Genomic DNA, 20961 nt, shown 5'->3' on the forward strand with positions numbered 1-20961 from the left:
AAAATCCGTTTTCTAGTCAACAAAATGAACGCCGCAGTGAATGACGGGTGAAACTCCCCTAAAAAGTGCAGTTTTCCTTGCAACTTTTTTGGCCGGCTGAAGCAAAGCATCAGAGACATCTCAGGGGCCGCAGACACGAGGAAAGAAAGACCCTTAGTTTGTCCCCCGATGACGTTTGAAAAGTGAAGTCTGCAACCACGTGGTCTCGCACCCAAACTTCTTCCTATCAACAGTGAGCGGGCGAGGTGTTCGGACATCATTTAAGCTCCCGCGCCGCATCGGTGGCCCCTCTATTGATTTTGTTTTTTTGAACAGTTAATGGAAGCCTTTAGGGCAGGAAAGCTAATTAAAATCATATGCAGGTCAAGCTCATTTAAAGACTCCCCATTAGTTGATGTTGAGCTTAAACACGCTTGACTGCAGAATCTATCCATTGGGCTTTGTAATTGACCGCACTTTCTAATGGCTTTCCAATGCTGCCGCCTCTCGCCGTGTCCTCTGGCAGCTTGCACAGCAGCTCTAATCATACGCCGTCATTGCAGGCAGCTGCCATGTGTCACACTGACGCTGTCTCATGTCGGCTTTTGGAAATAAACACTTAGTGTCATCTGCCATTGTCACACAGACTGTATTTATATTAATGCTGTATAATAAACTGTATTTATATTATTCACATGTGAATAATGCTGTATAATAGACTGCATTTCTATTATTTACATGTGAATAATGCTGTATAATAGACTGCATTTCTATTATTCACATGTGAATAATGCTGTATAATAGACTGTATTTATGTTATTCACATGTAAATAATGCTGTATAATAGACTGTATTTATGTTATTCACATGTGAATAATGCTGTATAATAGACTGTATTTATGTTATTTACATGTGAATAATGCTGTATAATAGACTGTATTTATATTATTCACATGTGAATAATGCTGTATAATAGACTGTATTTATATTATTCACATGTGAATAATGCTGTATAATAGACTGTATTTATATTATTCACATGTGAATAATGCTGTATAATAGACTGTATTTATATTATTCACATGTGAATAATGCTGTATAATAGACTGTATTTATATTATTCACATGTGAATAATGCTGTATAATAGACTGTATTTATATTATTCACATGTGAATAATGCTGTATAATAGACTGTATTTATATTATTCACATGTGAATAATGCTGTATAATAGACTGTATTTATCAATCAATCAATCAATGTTTATTTATATAGCCCTATATCACAAGTGTCTCAAAGGGCTGTACAAGCCACAACGACATCCTCGGTACAGAGCCCACATTATATTATTCACATGTGAATAATGCTGTATAATAGACTGTATTTATATTATTCACATGTGAATAATGCTGTATAATGGACTGTATTTATATTATTCACATGTGAATAATGCTGTATAATAGACTGTATTTATGTTATACACATGTAAATAATGCTGTATAATAGACTGTATTTATATTATTCACATGTGAATAATGCTGTATAATAGACTGTATTTATATTATTCACATGTGAATAATGCTGTATAATAGACTGTATTTATATTATTCACATGTGAATAATGCTGTATAATAGACTGTATTTATATTATTCACATGTGAATAATGCTGTATAATAGACTGTATTTATATTATTCACATGTGAATAATGCTGTATAATAGACTGTATTTATCAATCAATCAATCAATGTTTATTTATATAGCCCTAAATCACAAGTGTCTCAAAGGGCTGTACAAGCCACAACGACATCCTCGGTACAGAGCCCACATTATATTATTCACATGTGAATAATGCTGTATAATAGACTGTATTTATATTATTCACATGTGAATAATGCTGTATAATAGACTGTATTTATATTATTCACATGTGAATAATGCTGTATAATGGACTGTATTTATATTATTCACATGTGAATAATGCTGTATAATAGACTGTATTTATGTTATTCACATGTAAATAATGCTGTATAATAGACTGTATTTATATTATTCACATGTGAATAATGCTGTATAATAGACTGTATTTATATTATTCACATGTGAATAATGCTGTATAATAGACTGTATTTATATTATTCACATGTGAATAATGCTGTATAATAGACTGTATTTATATTATTCACATGTGAATAATGCTGTATAATAGACTGTATTTATCAATCAATCAATCAATGTTTATTTATATAGCCCTAAATCACAAGTGTCTCAAAGGGCTGTACAAGCCACAACGACATCCTCGGTACAGAGCCCACATTATATTATTCACATGTGAATAATGCTGTATAATAGACTGTATTTATATTATTCACATGTGAATAATGCTGTATAATAGACTGTATTTATATTATTCACATGTGAATAATGCTGTATAATAGACTGTATTTATATTATTCACATGTGAATAATGCTGTATAATAGACTGTATTTATATTATTCACATGTGAATAATGCTGTATAATAGACTGTATTTATATTATTCACATGTGAATAATGCTGTATAATAGACTGTATTTATCAATCAATCAATCAATGTTTATTTATATAGCCCTATATCACAAGTGTCTCAAAGGGCTGTACAAGCCACAACGACATCCTCGGTACAGAGCCCACATTATATTATTCACATGTGAATAATGCTGTATAATAGACTGTATTTATATTATTCACATGTGAATAATGCTGTATAATGGACTGTATTTATATTATTCACATGTGAATAATGCTGTATAATAGACTGTATTTATGTTATACACATGTAAATAATGCTGTATAATAGACTGTATTTATATTATTCACATGTGAATAATGCTGTATAATAGACTGTATTTATATTATTCACATGTGAATAATGCTGTATAATAGACTGTATTTATATTATTCACATGTGAATAATGCTGTATAATAGACTGTATTTATATTATTCACATGTGAATAATGCTGTATAATAGACTGTATTTATATTATTCACATGTGAATAATGCTGTATAATAGACTGTATTTATCAATAAATCAATCAATGTTTATTTATATAGCCCTAAATCACAAGTGTCTCAAAGGGCTGTACAAGCCACAACGACATCCTCGGTACAGAGCCCACATTATATTATTCACATGTGAATAATGCTGTATAATAGACTGTATTTATATTATTCACATGTGAATAATGCTGTATAATAGACTGTATTTATATTATTCACATGTGAATAATGCTGTATAATGGACTGTATTTATATTATTCACATGTGAATAATGCTGTATAATAGACTGTATTTATGTTATTCACATGTAAATAATGCTGTATAATAGACTGTATTTATATTATTCACATGTGAATAATGCTGTATAATAGACTGTATTTATATTATTCACATGTGAATAATGCTGTATAATAGACTGTATTTATATTATTCACATGTGAATAATGCTGTATAATAGACTGTATTTATATTATTCACATGTGAATAATGCTGTATAATAGACTGTATTTATCAATCAATCAATCAATGTTTATTTATATAGCCCTAAATCACAAGTGTCTCAAAGGGCTGTACAAGCCACAACGACATCCTCGGTACAGAGCCCACATTATATTATTCACATGTGAATAATGCTGTATAATAGACTGTATTTATATTATTCACATGTGAATAATGCTGTATAATAGACTGTATTTATATTATTCACATGTGAATAATGCTGTATAATAGACTGTATTTATATTATTCACATGTGAATAATGCTGTATAATAGACTGTATTTATATTATTCACATGTGAATAATGCTGTATAATAGACTGTATTTATATTATTCACATGTGAATAATGCTGTATAATAGACTGTATTTATATTATTCACATGTGAATAATGCTGTATAATAGACTGTATTTATATTATTCACATGTAAAAAAATACCTAAGTGTTTATTGTGAGTGAACTGTGGTGCTGAATTTCTCCCAGGGATCAATAAAGTACTGTCTATTTTATTCTATAAAGTATTTTCTACTTTCATAGTACACTAACTAAACCAAAGAATGAGACAATAGATACAGTCTATTCCAGATTATAAGACGCTACTTTTTTTCCCTACACTTTGAACCCTGCGGCCAATAAAACGGTGTGGCTTATGTATGGATTTTTCTTTTTTTTTGTCCTGTCCAGCTACTCATGCAAATCATATTGTTGATGTAGATGCCCATAGCTCTTGTTGCCTTACGTGTATTTGACTTTATTCAATGGATTTTTATTCATGTTTGGAGCAGGTGGAAATATGACTTACATGTTATATTTTATATTGCTACTATGGTACATGTTCAGTCTACTTCATACCTGCCTTATCCTTTCCATCCTTTGTAACTGAGCTACTGTGTGGCTTCAATTTCCCTTGTGGATCAATAAAGTTTGTCCAAGTCTAATAGAAAGAGGGGAAAAAAGGACGACAGAAGGGGAATTTGCGGGGATATAACAACAACAACAACAACAACAGAACATCAGCAAATAGGATATGTACAAATATGATAGTAAAAGTGATAGCAGAGAAGCTGTTTTTGAAATAAATATTAATAACACAGAAATGACAATGAGCATAATTACACTACAAATGGAGAAATACCAATAACAATAGAAATAGTACTATTGATAATGAATAATAATGATAATAATTACCTCTATTATCAACAATACAATAGTTTCAAATGCAACAATACATATATGTAAAGATAACTTGAAATACAAAAGAAAGCAGATAAATGGAAGGCAGGAAAGAGAAGCGAACTGTATTAACCTTGTAGATTGTTATAGTAACAATAGGTTAAGCTTTGGAAGTGTGCCATGTGTTACCCAGTTTCCCCTAGGGCAGGGGTCGGCAACCCAAAATGTTGAAAGAGCCATATTGGACCAAAAATACAAAAACAAATCTGTCTGGAGCCGCAAAAAATTAAAAGCCATATTACATACAGATAGTGTGTCATGAGATATAAATTGAATTAAGATGACTTAAAGGAAGCTAAATTACCTAAAATATAGCTACAAATAAGGCATAATGACGCAATATGTACAAATAGATAGCCTAAATAGCATGTTAGCATCGATTAGCTTGCAGTCATGCAGTGACCAAATATGTCTGATTAGCACTCCACACAAGTCAATAACATCAACAAAACTCACCTTTGTGCATTCACGCACAACGTTAAAAGTTTGGTGGACAAAATGAGACAGAAAAAGAAGTGGCATAAAACACGTCCTAGAAAGTCGGAGAAAGTTGTACATGTAAACAAACTAAGGTGAGTTCAAGGACCGCCAAAATTAGTAGGACAAAACGGCGCTCGCCAAATACTCGAATCAGTGAAGCATGTTTAATATAAACGGTGTGCTTTATAACAATTAAGCACAAAATATAAAAAAATAAATAAATTTTAAAAAAAAAATTAAAAAAATAAAAAATAAAATAAAATAAAAATAAATAAAAATAAAAAAACAATTAGGGAGGTTTGTGTCATGTTTGTCCTCCTGCTGTAACCATATTAAAACAAAAAATATATTTTTTTCCCCTCATCTTTTTCCATTTTTCATACATTTTTGAAAAAGCTCCAGAGAGCCACTAGGGCGGCGCTAAAGAGCCGCATGCCGCGGGTTGCCGACCCCTGCCCTAGGGCCTATGTGTCAGAGTCACTTGGCCCGCGAATGAATGACCTATGGTCCCCGGGATGGTATTAGATTAGTATTGGAACCGGCCCGCAGGCCACAGCCGCCTGCTGCTGTTTTGCATGCACCAATACTCCGTCAGCGTTGGCGCTAGGAATTTTTCAAAACGGGGTCCCAGGGACCCCATCAAGTCATAAAAATGGGGTCAAAGTCACTTGGCCGGCGAATGAATGACCTATGGTCCCCGGGATGGTATTAGATTAGTATTGGAACCGGCCCGCAGGCCACAGCCGCCTGCTGCTGTTTTGCACGCACCAATACCAATAGATTCCATGAAATGCTCAGTCATTCACAAACAAGGACGGGGCGAGGGTCACCACTTTGTCAACAAATGCGTGAGCAAATTGTTGAACAGTTTAAGAACAACATTTCTCAACCAGCTATTGCAAGGAATTTAGGGATTCCACCATCTACGCTCCGTAATATCATCAAAGGGTTCAGAGAATCTGGAGAAATCACTGCACGTAAGCAGCTAAGCCCGTGACCTTCCATCCCTCAGGCTGTACTGCATCAACAAGCCACATCGGTGTGTAAAGGATATCACCACATAGGCTCAGGAACACTTCAGAAACCCACTGTCAGTAACTACAGTCGGTCGCTACATCTGTAAGTGCAAGTTAAAACTCTCCTATGCAAGGCGAAAACCGTTTATCAACAACACCCAGAAAAGCCATCGGCTTCACTGGGCCCGAGCTCATCTAAGATGGACTGATACAAAGTGGAAAAGTGTTTTGTGGTCTGACGAGTCCACATTTCAAACTGTTTTTGGAAACTGTGGACGACTGTCGACCAAAGAGGAAAAGAACCATCCGGATTGTTCTAGGCGCAAAGTGTAAAAGCCAGCATGTGTGATGGTATGGGGGTGTATTAGTGCCCAAGACATGGGTAACTTATTTTTCAAAATGGGGTCCCAGGGACCCCATCAAGTCATAAAAATGGGGTCCCACAGTACATTTTTGGGGTGCCACTTTTTAGTAAGCATGTACGTATTATCCTGTTTTATCTCACATTCTAGTTTGTGTTTTGGAAAAAGGTTGTCATGAACGTTACTTAATTCATTAAAAAATTTAAAAAAATATAAAAACGTTTAATGCATATGTAAATGTATTCAGTTTGAGCGTTTACAAACGTTTGTAGTTTGGGCGCCCCATATGTGCTGGGAGTATTAAAGGCCTACTGAAATGAATTTGTTTTATTTAAACGGGGATAGCAGATCTATTCTATGTGTCATACTTGATCATTTCGCGATATTGCCATATTTTTGCTGAAAGGATTTAGTATAGAACAACGACGATAAAGATTGCAACTTTTGGTATCTGATAAAAAAAAGGCTTGCACCTACCGGAAGTAGCGTGATGTAGTCAGTTGAACATATACGCAAAGTTCCCTATTGTTTACAATGATGGCCGCATGAAGTGAGAGAGATTGGGACCGAGAAAGCGACAATTTCCCCATTAATTTGAGCGAGGATGAAAGATTTGTGGATGAGGAAAGTGCAAGTGAAGGACTAGTGGGGAGTTGAAGCTATTCAGATAGGGAAGATGCTGTGAGAGGCGGGGGTGACCTGATATTCAGCTGGGAATGACTACAACAGTAAATAAACACAAGACATATATATACTCTATTAGCCACAACACAACCAGGCTTATATTTAATATGCCACAAATTAATCCTGCATAAAAACACCTGCGTGTTTGTTATGCTAGCTCCTAGCTCCTCTGCTAGCTCCTAGCTCCATAGAACACGCCAATACAATTCAAACACCTGATCAACACACACAATCACTCAGCCCAAAAGACCGTTCACCTAACCCAAGGTTCATAAAGCTTATATATTTTAAAAAAGTTACGTACATACGCAAAAAAAAGCCAAAGCTGCATACTCACAGTAGCACGTCTGCGTCTTTGTCATCCAAATCAAAGTAATCCTGGTAAGAGTCTGTGTTGTCCCAGTTCTCTACAGGCGTCTGTGTATCCAAGTCAAAAGTCCTCCTGGTTAGAGTCTCTGTTATCCGAGTTCTTCCATCTTGACTGCATCTTCCGGGAATGTAAACAAAGAAGCGCCGGCTGTGTACTGTTGTTGCTGACTACGTTCGAAAAATACGTCCATTTCGCACCGACAACTTTCTTCTTTGCTTGCTCAGCTTCCTTCTCCATAATGCAATGAACATGATTGCAACAGATTCACGAACACAGATGTCCAGAATACTGTGGAATTATGAAATGAAAACAGAGCTTTTTCGTATTGGCTTCCATGTGGAAGGCATACCCGTGTTCGCCGGGCTACGTCACGCGCATACGTCATCCTCAGAGGCGTTTCCAACCGGAAGTTTAGCGGCAAATTTAAAATGTCACTTTATAAGTTAACCCGGCCGTATTGGCATGTGTTATAATGTTAAGATTTCATCATTGATATATAAACTATCAGACTGCGTGGTCGCTAGTAGTGGCTTTCAGTAGGCCTTTAAGCGCTGATCAGAGACGGGGACTATAAATACATGTTTTATTCCCAGCAACTTAATAGTTCCTAGCGTACAAGCGCAGCTGTGCAGATTTGATGTGCGTGACGACACTTGCTTATTTGAAGTGAACGTGACCAATAATTCAGCGGACCAACTATTGGCACCAATTAAGCGGTCTTAGTCTCAGACGGAGCGTTTAGTGGCATCTCAGCGATCAATGGGGCCTAAGTTAGTTCAGCAAGAGTCGATTTGGCGGAGAAGTTTGCCGGGCGGCGAGCGTGTGCCTCCGGCGCTCGCAGGCTCATTTGAATGTGGAGGAAAATGGAGTTTAGTTAGTGTTTATTGCTCTCTGTCAGAGGCGATAGTGCAGCATTGCTCTTATTGAGCAGACACGCTCACATCTCCCTTTGATGGATTCTTTCAGAATGCTCCGTGAGAGCTTCTAGGAAGAATGATATCATCCACTAGACCGAGTGTGTTGGGATGAAAGTCTTCTTTCAGTCTGAGCCTCGCTCTCAGTCCCCAGAAAACATTAGGATGAAGAAAATGAAATAAAAAATAAAAAAAATCTCTTTGTGTGTTTTTTTCCTGCTCTTTTTCTCCTCTGCTGGAGTTGTTTATGTGGGTTACTTCTCTCCGTGCAATTATCCACCCAGCACAGAGCGCTCTGAAGGCCGGACAAACAAACTCCAAACTCCCTCCAAATAAATAAATAAAAGGGAGAATTGTGTTATCCTTAGTGAGGCATGGAGTGTGTCGCACACAAACAACCCTGCAGCCCGCAGACATTGAAACAACGTTAGGAACGTGTGGAATTAGGACCTGACGTTGAAACAACAAGCTGTGTGTCTACCTTTATTCAATGTCAGGTCCTGACCTTGATTTGACCATTGAATTGTGCTCATTTCCCAACCAATATTCTACCACACAAACACAACATGCTTTTTCACAACGTTTAATCAATGTCAGGTTGATTGGACCATTGAATTTTGGTCATTTCCCAACCAATATTCTATGACACAAACCTAACATTACAACAACGTCATGCTTTTTGACAACGTTTATTCAATGTCAGGTTGTGACGTTGATTTGACTATTGAATTTTGGTCATTTCCCAACCATTATTCTACCACACAAATACAACATGCTTTTTCACAACGTTTAATCAATGTCAGGTTGTGACGTTGATTTGACTATTGAATTTTGGTCATTTTCCAACCATTATACTACCACACAAAGACAACATGCTTTTTCACAACGTTTAATCAATGTCAGGTTGATTGGACCATTGAATTTTGGTCATTTCCCAACCAATATTCCATGACACAAACCTAACATTACAACAATGTCATGCTTTTTGACGATGTTTAATCAATGTTGGGTTCTGACGTTGATTTGACTATTGAATTTTGGTCATTTTCCAACCATTATTCTATGACACAAACCTAACTTTACAACGTCATGCTTTTTGACGACGTTTAATCAATGTTGGGTTCTGACATTGATTTGACCATTGAATTTTGGTCATTTCCCAACCATTATTCCACCACACAAATACAACGTTGAAACAACATGCATTTTGTCTACCTTTATTCAATGTCAGGTTGTGACGTTGATTTGACCATTGCATTTTGGTCATTTCCCAACCATTATACTACCACACAAATACAACATACTTTTTCACAACGTTTAATCAATGTCAGGTTGATTGGACCATTGAATTTTGGTCATTTCCCAACCAATATTCTATGACACAAACCTAACTTTACAACAACGTCATGCTTTTTGACGACGTTTAATCAATGTTGGGTTCTGACGTTGATTTGACTATTGAATTTTGGTCATTTCCCAACCAATATTCTATGACACAAATACAACGTTGAAACAACATGTTTTTTGTCTACATTTAATCAATGTTGGGTTCTGACATTGTTTTAACCATTGAATTGTGGTCATTTTCCAACCAATATTCTACCACACAAATACAACATCGAAACAACATGCTTTTTGACAACTTTAAATCAATGTCAGGTTGTGACGTTGATTTGACCATTGAATTTTGGTCATTTTCCAACCATTATACTACCACACAAATACAACATGCTTTTTGTCTACATTTAATCAATGTCAGGTTGTGACATTGATTGGACCGTTGAATTTTGGTCCTTTCCCAAAAAATATTCTATGACACAAACCTAACATTACAACAACGTCATGCTTTTTGACGACGTTTAATCAATGTCAGGTTGTGACGTTGATTTGACCATTGAAATTTAGTCATTTCCCAACCATTATTCTACAACACAAATACAACATTGAAACAACATGCTTTTTGTCTACATTTAATTAGAGATGTCCGATAATATCGGTCTGCCGATATTATTGGCCGATGAATGCGTTACAATGTAATATCAGAAATTATCGGTATCGTTTTTTTTATTATCAGTATCGTTTTTTTTTTGTTTTTTTTTTATTAAATCCACATAAAAAACACAAGATACACTTACAATCAGTGCACCAACCCAAAAAACCTCCCTCCCCCATTTACACTCATTCACACAAAAGGGTTGTTTCTTTCTGTTATTAATATTCTGCTTCCTACATTATATATCAATATATATCAATACAGTCTGCAAGGGATACAGTCCGTAAGCACACATGATTGTGCGTGCTGCTGCTCCACTAATAGTACTAACCTTTAACAGTTAATTTTACAAATTTTCATTCATTACTAGTTTCTATGTAACTGTTTTTATATTGTTGTACTTTCTTTTTTATTCAAGAAAAGGTTTTTAATTTATTTATCTTATTTTATTTGATTCATTTTTTTAAAAAGTACCTTATCTTCACCATACCTGGTTGTCCAAATTAGGCATAATAATGTGTTAATTCCACGACTGTATATATCGGTTGATATCAGTATCGGTTGATATCGGTATCGGTTGATATCGGTATAAGTAATTAAAGAGTTGGACAATATCGGCATATCGGATATCGGCAAAAAGCCATTATCGGACATCCCTACATTTAATCAATGTCAGGTTGTGACGTTGATTGGACCATTGAATTTTGGTCATTTCCCAACCATTATTCTACCACACAAATACAACATGCTTTTTGTCTACCTTTAATCAATGTCAGGTTGATTTGACCATTGAATTTTGGTCATTTCCCAACCATTATTCCATGACACAAACCTAACATTACAACAACATCATGCTTTTTGACGACAATTAATCAATGTTGGGTTCTGACGTTGATTTGACCATTGAATTTTGGTCATTTCCCAACCAATATTCTATGACACAAACCTAACATTAAAACAACGTCATGCTTTTTGTCTACGTTTAATCAATGTCGGGTTCTCACGTTGATTTGACTATTGAAATTTGGTCATTTTCCAACCATTATTCCACCACACAAATACAACGTTGAAACAACATGCTTTTTGTCTACATTTAATCAATGTCAGGTTGTGACGTTGATTTGACCATTGAATTTTGGTCATTTTCCAACCATTATTCCACCATACAAATGTATACATGGTTTTTGTATACATCCATTCAATGTCAGGTTGTGACGTTGATTTGACCATTGAATTGTGGTCATTTCCCAACCATTATTCTACCACACAAATACAAAATAATGGAAAGTGTTAGGGTTAGGGTTAGGGTTAGGATTAGGGTTAGGGTTGGGATTAAACCCTCCATAGCAAGCGACGCTGTGGTCAAAGTTGGAATTGCCACAAAACACTCTACTGCCATCCGGCAGCTTAAGTGGACAGCGCACGCCCCAAATGTGTCACGTTTCATGTGTCAGGTAAACCTGTAATTCTGTAGTTCCTCCTCAGTGCGGTTGTCACGCTTACTGTTTTTAGCCTGAGAGAGCCCTGGAAGAAGATAACAAGTTCCACATTAGGAGATAAAGCCATCAGATGAGAGGGTGATGGATAGGGATGATGTTTTATAAGAAAATTATCGAGTTCGAGCCCATTATCGAATCCTCTTGTCGAACCGATTCCTTATCGATTCTCTTATCGATTCTCTTATCGATTCTCTTATCGAATCCAGATAGGTTGTTGTATATGGAAAAAAACACACAATATTTGGTTTAACAAAAGCTCACTTTTATTTTATAATAATAAATAATAAAATAAAATAAATAAATAAATATTGACTGTTGTTACCCCCCTAAAAAAATGTAATAAAATAAATAAATATTGACTGTTGTTACCCAAAGTATATTAAGTGTTTGTTTTTTTTAGAAAAACAAATATATTCAGTATCACAAAACCAACCTGTCTCTGTGATCACTATAGGTGTATAAATAATAATATAGTGTTAAATAAAATCAGTCCCTTGGGCACAAAAGTGAAAATAATACAGCTCTCCAAAAAGTGCACTTCTGCTGCTACTGGAACATCCTTCTGGGGTCCATCAGTGTGGCCTCCTCCAGGAATGACTCCACGACACCTTTCTCTAACCCTCAGGTCATGTACGGCCTGAACATGTTTCATCATGCTTGTTGTACTTCCCCCCTTACATGAGAGCGAAGCCTGGCAATAATTGCAGATAGCCGTTTCCTCGTCGTATTTTTTTGTAAAAAAAAACCTGGTCCATTGTTGTTGCTGCTTCTGTATCTGCCGCCTAATGACTTTCTTGGGACGTGCCACAGGGCATTTCCTGTGGGACGGGATTCGTTCCCAGGCATTCGAATAAAGAACCAACTCTTTTTCTTTACTATAGTGGCCTCGATAACGGGAACCGGTTCTCAAAAAGGGATTCGAGTCCATGGAATTGGTTATTTTCTTATCGAACGGTTCTTTTCTTATCGAACAACCGGGAGAACCGGTTTCGAACATCATCCCTAGTGATGGAGCAAAGGCTGGTGGATGAAAGGAACAAAAGGTGCTCAGATGGGCACCTGGCTAACAAGCTCAAGGCCTCTGCAGCTGGTCTTACCTGGTCCCAAAAGCCCGAGGTAAGTCCCATGGAAGCCTGCAAGGAACTGCAGCATCCGTCCAAAAAGAAAAGAACCTCGGCGTGTCCCACGTGGTCTTTCGCTCGGATTACCCTTGAGAGAAGGCGCCTTTTATAGCGTCTAACGAGTCAGCTCGCTAACATGACGGCGTAATGTAATAATAATCAATCTGAGGGCGGCTACATCTGCTGACCTCTCCGGGGAGCCCGGCACAATTATTTATCCGGCAAAAATTCATTGAGCACGGCAAATGCAATTGAGTGCAAGAAAAGAAGACGTAGCTGTGTGCAATTATAGCTAACGGGGATCCGAAGGCGTGCCTTGTTTTCCCACCAGACAGCAGCTTTAATGACGTGTCGCCTCCGAACCTGGTTCTGATTGCCGGCGGAGTGGACAGGTGCTAATCAGCCATTCACACGTCTCCTCGTCGGGTCGACAACTTTGGCTGAAACAGGAGGGTTACCTTCCGAGACCATCCTTGAAGTCACTCACACGCTAATAAATATTTCTATTTTTCAACACTTTTGTTGTTCAAAGTCGCAGATTTCAGCTAGAATGATGCACGAGGCAAACTAGAACCTGCGAGCCAAGAATGTGCAACCATTCTCCTCAACAAAAGAGGACAAATGTGACTTAAAACACGTGTATGCACGCACAGCACTTAAGACCTTTAGCATATCAGTGTGTGCAATTAAATTATGGAATGGATTACCGTATTTTTCGGACCATAATGTCATGGTTGGCGGAGGGAGTTGTGACGGCACAGAACCACAAGGGGGCAATTTTGCTCTATGTATTTTATATATATTATATATATATATATATATATATATATATATATATATATATATATATATATATATATATATATATATATATATATATATATATATATATATATATATATATATATATATATATATATATATATATATATATATATATATACACGCATCTCTTATGTGTGACTGCCATCATATTGCAGTCTACACGTATCTCTTATGTGTGACTGCCATCATATTGCAGTCTACACGTATCTCTTATGTGTGACTGCCATCATATTGCAGTCTACACGTATCTCTTATGTGTGACTGCCATCATATTGCAGTCTACGCGTATCTCTTATGTGTGACTGCCATCATATTGCAGTCTACGCGTATCTCTTATGTGTGACTGCCATCATATTGGAGTCTACGTGCATCTCTTATGTGTGACTGCCATCATATTGCAGTCTACACACATCTCTTATGCGTGACTGCCATCATTTTGCAGTCTACACGTATCTCTTATGTGTGACTGCCATCATATTGCAGTCTACACGTATCTCTTATGTGTGACTGCCATCATATTGCAGTCTACACTTATCTCTTTTGTGTGACTGCCATCATATTGCAGTCTACGCGCATCTCTTATGTGTAACTGCCATCATATTGCAGTCCACATGTATCTCTTATGTGTGACTGCCATCATATTGCAGTCTACACGTATCTCTTATGCGTGACTGCCATCATATTGCAGTCTACACGTATCTCTTATGTGTGACTGCCATCATATTGAAGTCTACACATATCTCTTATGTGTGACTGCCGTCATATTGCAGTCCACAAGTATCTCTTATGTGCGACTGCCATCATATTGCAGTCCACACGTATCTCTTATGTGCGACTGCCATCATATTGCAGTCTACACGTATCTCTTATGTGTGACTGCCATCATATTGCAGTCCACACGTATCTCTTATGTGCGATTGCCATCATATTGCAGTCCACACGTATCTCTTATGTGCGACTGCCATCATATTGCAGTCTACACGTATCTCTTATGTGTGACTGCCATCATATTGCAGTCTACACGTATCTCTTATGTGTGACTGCCATCATATTGCAGTCTACGCGTATCTCTTATGTGTGACTGCCATCATATTGCAGTCTACACGTATCTCTTATGCGTGACTGCCATCATATTGCAGTCTACGCGTATCTCTTATGTTCGACTGCCATCTACCGGTCACACGTATCTCTTATGTTTGACTGCCATCTACTGGTCACACGTATCATTACACCGTGTACCAAATAAAATAGCTCTGCTTCTTCCTACTCCTTTTCGGACATGTTGGATTGTGAAACTGTAAACATGTTGGAAAAATCACTATGTTGTTATTTCCTCTCTAAGCAACTTGAGGGTTCCAGGTTCGATTCCAGCTCCCGCCGTCCTAGTCGCTGCCATCGTGTCCTTGGGCAAGGCACACTGGTTTAAATGTAGCTTAAAATGTAGATAATGGTTTCACTTTGAGTCTCTAGAGAAATATAAATATATATAATAAATAATGTAACAACTAAGGTTGTATTTTCGCTTCATTCCTGTGAGAATCCTGCGTGTGACTGAAGCATTAAGGAGTGGCACGAGCAGGTAGCGTCTGTGAGCTCAGCTTTTTGTCTTCCGGACTTATCAGGTCTTACCAGGGTCGGTAGTGCCTTCCGAGGCGAGAACTAAAACCCAGACCCAAAGTCCGGTCTAATTACCGACAACAAAATCCAGTTTTTGCCTTCATGAGAGCTTTTTCTCCCAGCAGGTCCGTCCCTGGCAGGCCCTCTGAAGAAGGACTGGGCGTCTCCCACCAGCATCGCTCTCTCCTGGCAGCAGCCCACAGGAAGCCCGCTGCCCATCCTGGACTACGAGATCAAGTACTATGAGAAGGTACTGTGTTGGTCCAGGTCCAAGGAACACTAACACAATGCCAAGTTTTTTATATGAGATGATATTTGATCTGGATTGTGCCAGCTGGACAAAACTAATCATTGTTTTGTGTCTTTAGCATTGTTAGCATTCTAATATTAGCATGGTAGCTTTTTTGCTAATTTGTAGGCATACACCTCAGTCATATTCTGGTACTTGATACATGCTAACGTTAGCAGGCTGGCATTTTTAATGACTTGTTATTTTTAATCAATTTACACACCTGACATATGTTACAGTTAGCATTTAGCATGCTAGCTTTTTATAAGTTCATTTGTAGGTTCAAACCTCAGTCATATTCTGGTACTTGATACATGCTAACGTTAGCAGGCTGGCATTTTTAATGACTTTTTATTTTTAATGAATTTACACACCTGACATATGTTGCAGGTAGCATTTAGCATGCTAGCTTTTTTAAAAAGTAATTTGTAGGTCTACACCTTAGTCATATTGTGGTACTTGATGCATGCTAACGTTAGCAGGCTGGCATTTTTAATGAATTTACACACCTGACATATGTTACAGTTAGCATTTAGCATGCTAATGTTAGTATGCTCTGTTTTTTTATGCTAATTTATAGGTATACACCTCAGTCATATTCTGGTACGTGATGCACGCTAACGTTAGCAGGCTTGCATTTTTAATGAATTACTATTTTTAATTAACTCACACACCTGACATATTTTACAGTTAGCATTTAGCATGCTAATGTTAGTATGCTCGGGTTTTTTTTAACGCAAACTTATAGGCATACACCTCAGTCATATTCTGGTACTTGATACATGCTAACGTTAGCAGGCTGGCATTTTTAATGACTTTTTATTTTTAATGAATTTACACACCTGACATATGTTGCAGGTAGCATTTAGCATGCTAGCTTTTTTAAAAAGTAATTTGTAGGTCTACACCTTAGTCATATTGTGGTACTTGATGCATGCTAACGTTAGCAGGCTGGCATTTTTAATGAATTTACACACCTGACATATGTTACAGTTAGCATTTAGCATGCTAATGTTAGTATGCTCTGTTTTTTTATGCTAATTTAGAGGTATACACCTCAGTCATATTCTGGTACGTGATGCACGCTAACGTTAGCAGGCTTGCATTTTTAATGAATTACTATTTTTAATTAACTCACACACCTGACATATTTTACAGTTAGCATTTAGCATGCTAATGTTAGTATGCTCTGGGTTTTTTTAACGCAAACTTATAGGTATACACCTCAGTCATATTCTGGTATGTGATGCACGCTAACATTAGCAGGCTGGCATTTTTAATGAATTACTATTTTTAACGTATTTACACACCTGACATGTTACAGTTAGCATTTAGCATGCTAATGTTAGTATGCTCGGGGTTTTTTTAACGCAACCTTATAGGTATACACCTCAGTCATATTCTGGTACGTGATGCACGCTAACATTAGCAGGCTGGCATTTTTAATGAATTACTATTTTTACCGTATTTACACACCTGTCATGTTACAGTTAGCATTTAGCATGCTAATGTTAGTATGCTCTGTTTTTTTTATGCCAATTTATAGGTATACACCTCAGTCATATTCTGGTACGTGACGCACGCTTACATTAGCAGGCTTGCATTTTTAATGAATTACTATGTTTACCGTATTTACACACCTGTCATGTTACAGTTAGCATTTAGCATGCTAATGTTAGTATGCTGTTTTTTTTAACGCTAATTTATAGGTATACACCTCAGTCATATTCTGGTACTTGATGCACGCTAACGTTAGCAGGCTTGCATTTTTAATGAATTACTATTTTTAATTAACTCACACACCCGACATATTTTACAGTTAGCATTTAGCATGCTAAAATTAGCATGCTAGCTTTTTTTAAAGTTACTTGGTAGGTATACACCTCGGTCATATACTGGTACTTCATGCATGCTAACGTTAGCAGGCTGGCATTTTTAATGAATTATTTTAATGAATTTACAAACCTGACATATGTTACAGTTAGCATTTAGCATGCTAATGTTAGTATGCTCGTATTTTTTAAGCTAACTTATAGGTATACATCTCAGTCATATTCTGGTACGTGATGCATGCTAACGTTAGCAGGCTTGCATTTTTAATGAGTTACTATTTTTTACGTATTTACACACCTGACATGGTACAGTTAGCATTTAGCATGCTAAAATGAGCACGCTAGCTTTTTTTAAAAGTTAATTGGTAGGTATGCACCTCGGTCATATTCTGGTACTTCATGCATGCTAACGTTAGCAGGCTGGCATTTTTAACGAGTTACTATTTTTACCGTATTTACACACCTGTCATGTTACAGTTAGCATTTAGCATGCTAATGTTAGTATGCTGGTTTTTTAACGCTAATTTATAGGTATACACCTCAGTCATATTCTGGTACTTGATGCACGCTAACGTTAGCAGGCTTGCATTTTTAATGAATTACTATTTTTAATTAAATTACACACCTGACATATTTTACAGTTAGCATTTAGCATGCTAATGTTAGTATGCTCGGTTTTTTTTAACGCAAACTTATAGGTATACACCTCAGTCATATTCTGGTACGTGATGCACGCTAACATTAGCGGGCTTGCATTTTTAATGAATTACTATTTTTACCGTATTTACACACCTGTCATGTTACAGTTAGCATTTAGCATGCTAATGTTAGTATGCTCTGTTTTTTTATGCTAATTTATAGGTATACACCTCAGTCATATTCTGGTACGTGATGCACGCTAACATTAGCGGGCTTGCATTTTTAATGAATTACTATTTTTACCGTATTTACACACCTGTCATGTTACAGTTAGCATTTAGCATGCTAATGTTAGTATGCTGGTTTTTTAACGCTAATTTATAGGTATACACCTCAGTCATATTCTGGTACTTGATGCACGCTAACGTTAGCAGGCTTGCATTTTTAATGAATTACTATTTTTAATTAACTCACACACCTGACATATTTTACAGTTAGCATTTAGCATGCTAAAATTAGCATGCTAGCTTTTTTTAAAGTTAATTGGTAGGTATACACCTCGGTCATATACTGGTACTTCATTCATGCTAACGTTAGCAGGCTGGCATTTTTAATGAATTATTTTAATGAATTTACAAACCTGACATATGTTACAGTTAGCATTTAGCATGCTAATGTTAGTATGCTCGTATTTTTTAAGCTAACTTATAGGTATACATCTCAGTCATATTCTGGTACGTGATGCATGCTAACGTTAGCAGGCTTGCATTTTTAATGAGTTACTATTTTTTACGTATTTACACACCTGACATATGTTACAGTTAGCATTTAGCATGCTAAAATGAGCACGCTAGCTTTTTTTTAAAGTTAATTGGTAGGTATGCACCTCGGTCATATTCTGGTACTTCATGCATGCTAACGTTAGCAGGCTGGCATTTTTAACGAGTTACTATTTTTACCGTATTTACACACCTGTCATGTTACAGTTAGCATTTAGCATGCTAATGTTAGTATGCTGGTTTTTTAACGCTAATTTATAGGTATACACCTCAGTCATATTCTGGTACTTGATGCACGCTAACGTTAGCAGGCTTGCATTTTTAATGAATTACTATTTTTAATTAAATTACACACCTGACATATTTTACAGTTAGCATTTAGCATGCTAATGTTAGTATGCTCGGGGTTTTTTTAACGCAAACTTATAGGTATACACCTCAGTCATATTCTGGTACTTGATGCACGCTAACGTTAGCAGGCTTGCATTTTTAATGAGTTACTATTTTTTACATATTTATACACCTGACATATTTTACAGTTAGCATTTAGCATGCTAAAATTAGCATGCCAGCTTTTTTTAGAGTTAATTGGTAGTTATGCACCTTGGTCATATTCTGGTACTTCATGCATGCTAACGTTAGCAGGCTTGCATTTTTAATTAATTACTATTTTTACCGTATTTACACACCTGTCATGTTACATTTAGCATTTAGCATGCTAATGTTAGTATGCTGGTTTTTTAACGCTAATTTAGAGGTATACACCTCAGTCATATTCTGGTACTTGATGCACGCTAACGTTAGCAGGCTTGCATTTTTAATGAATTACTATTTTTAATTAACTCACACACCTGACATATTTTACAGTTAGCATTTAGCATGCTAAAATTAGCATGCTAGCTTTTTTTAAAGTTACTTGGTAGGTATACACCTCGGTCATATACTGGTACTTCATGCATGCTAACGTTAGCAGGCTTGCATTTTTAATGAGTTACTATTTTTACCGTATTTACACACCTGTCATGTTACAGTTAGCATTTAGCATGCTAATGTTAGTATGCTGGTTTTTTAACGCTAATTTATAGGTATACACCTCAGTCATATTCTGGTACTTGATGCACGCTAACGTTAGCAGGCTTGCATTTTTAATGAATTACTATTTTTAATTAACTCACACACCTGACATATTTTACAGTTAGCATCTGGCATGCTAAAATTAGCATGCTAGCTTTTTTTAAAGTTACTTGGTAGGTATACACCTCGGTCATATACTGGTACTTCATGCATGCTAACGTTAGCAGGCTGGCATTTTTAATGAATTATTTTAATGAATTTACAAACCTGACATATGTTACAGTTAGCATTTAGCATGCTAATGTTAGTACGCTCGGTTTTTTTTTAACGCAAACTTATAGGTATACACCTCAGTCATATTCTGGTACGTGACGCATGCTAACATTAGCAGGCTTGCATTTTTAATGAATTACTATTTTTACCGTATTTACACACCTGACATATTTTACAGTTAGCATTTAGCATGCTAAAATTAGCATGCTAGCTTTTTTTTAAAGTTACTTGGTAGGTATACACCTCGGTCATATACTGGTACTTCATGCATGCTAACGTTAGCAGGCTTGCATTTTTAATGAGTTACTATTTTTACCGTATTTACACACCTGTCATGTTACAGTTAGCATTTAGCATGCTAATGTTAGTATGCTGGTTTTTTAACGCTAATTTATAGGTATACACCTCAGTCATATTCTGGTACTTGATGCACGCTAACGTTAGC

General features: G+C 36.4%; 1 protein-coding gene across 1 annotated transcript in view; it reads left to right on the plus strand.

Moving 5' to 3' along the window:
- The window catches only part of epha6 (eph receptor A6), a 391998-nt gene that overhangs the window by 294866 nt on the left and 76171 nt on the right, over positions 1-20961 (plus strand). Inside the window, 1 exon segment of the mRNA XM_062067464.1 lies at positions 15756-15880. Coding sequence (XP_061923448.1) covers positions 15756-15880 — 125 coding nt within the window.

Source organism: Entelurus aequoreus, linkage group LG13 (genome assembly GCF_033978785.1).
Source record: "Entelurus aequoreus isolate RoL-2023_Sb linkage group LG13, RoL_Eaeq_v1.1, whole genome shotgun sequence".
In the NCBI taxonomy this organism is placed as follows: domain Eukaryota; kingdom Metazoa; phylum Chordata; class Actinopteri; order Syngnathiformes; family Syngnathidae; genus Entelurus; species Entelurus aequoreus.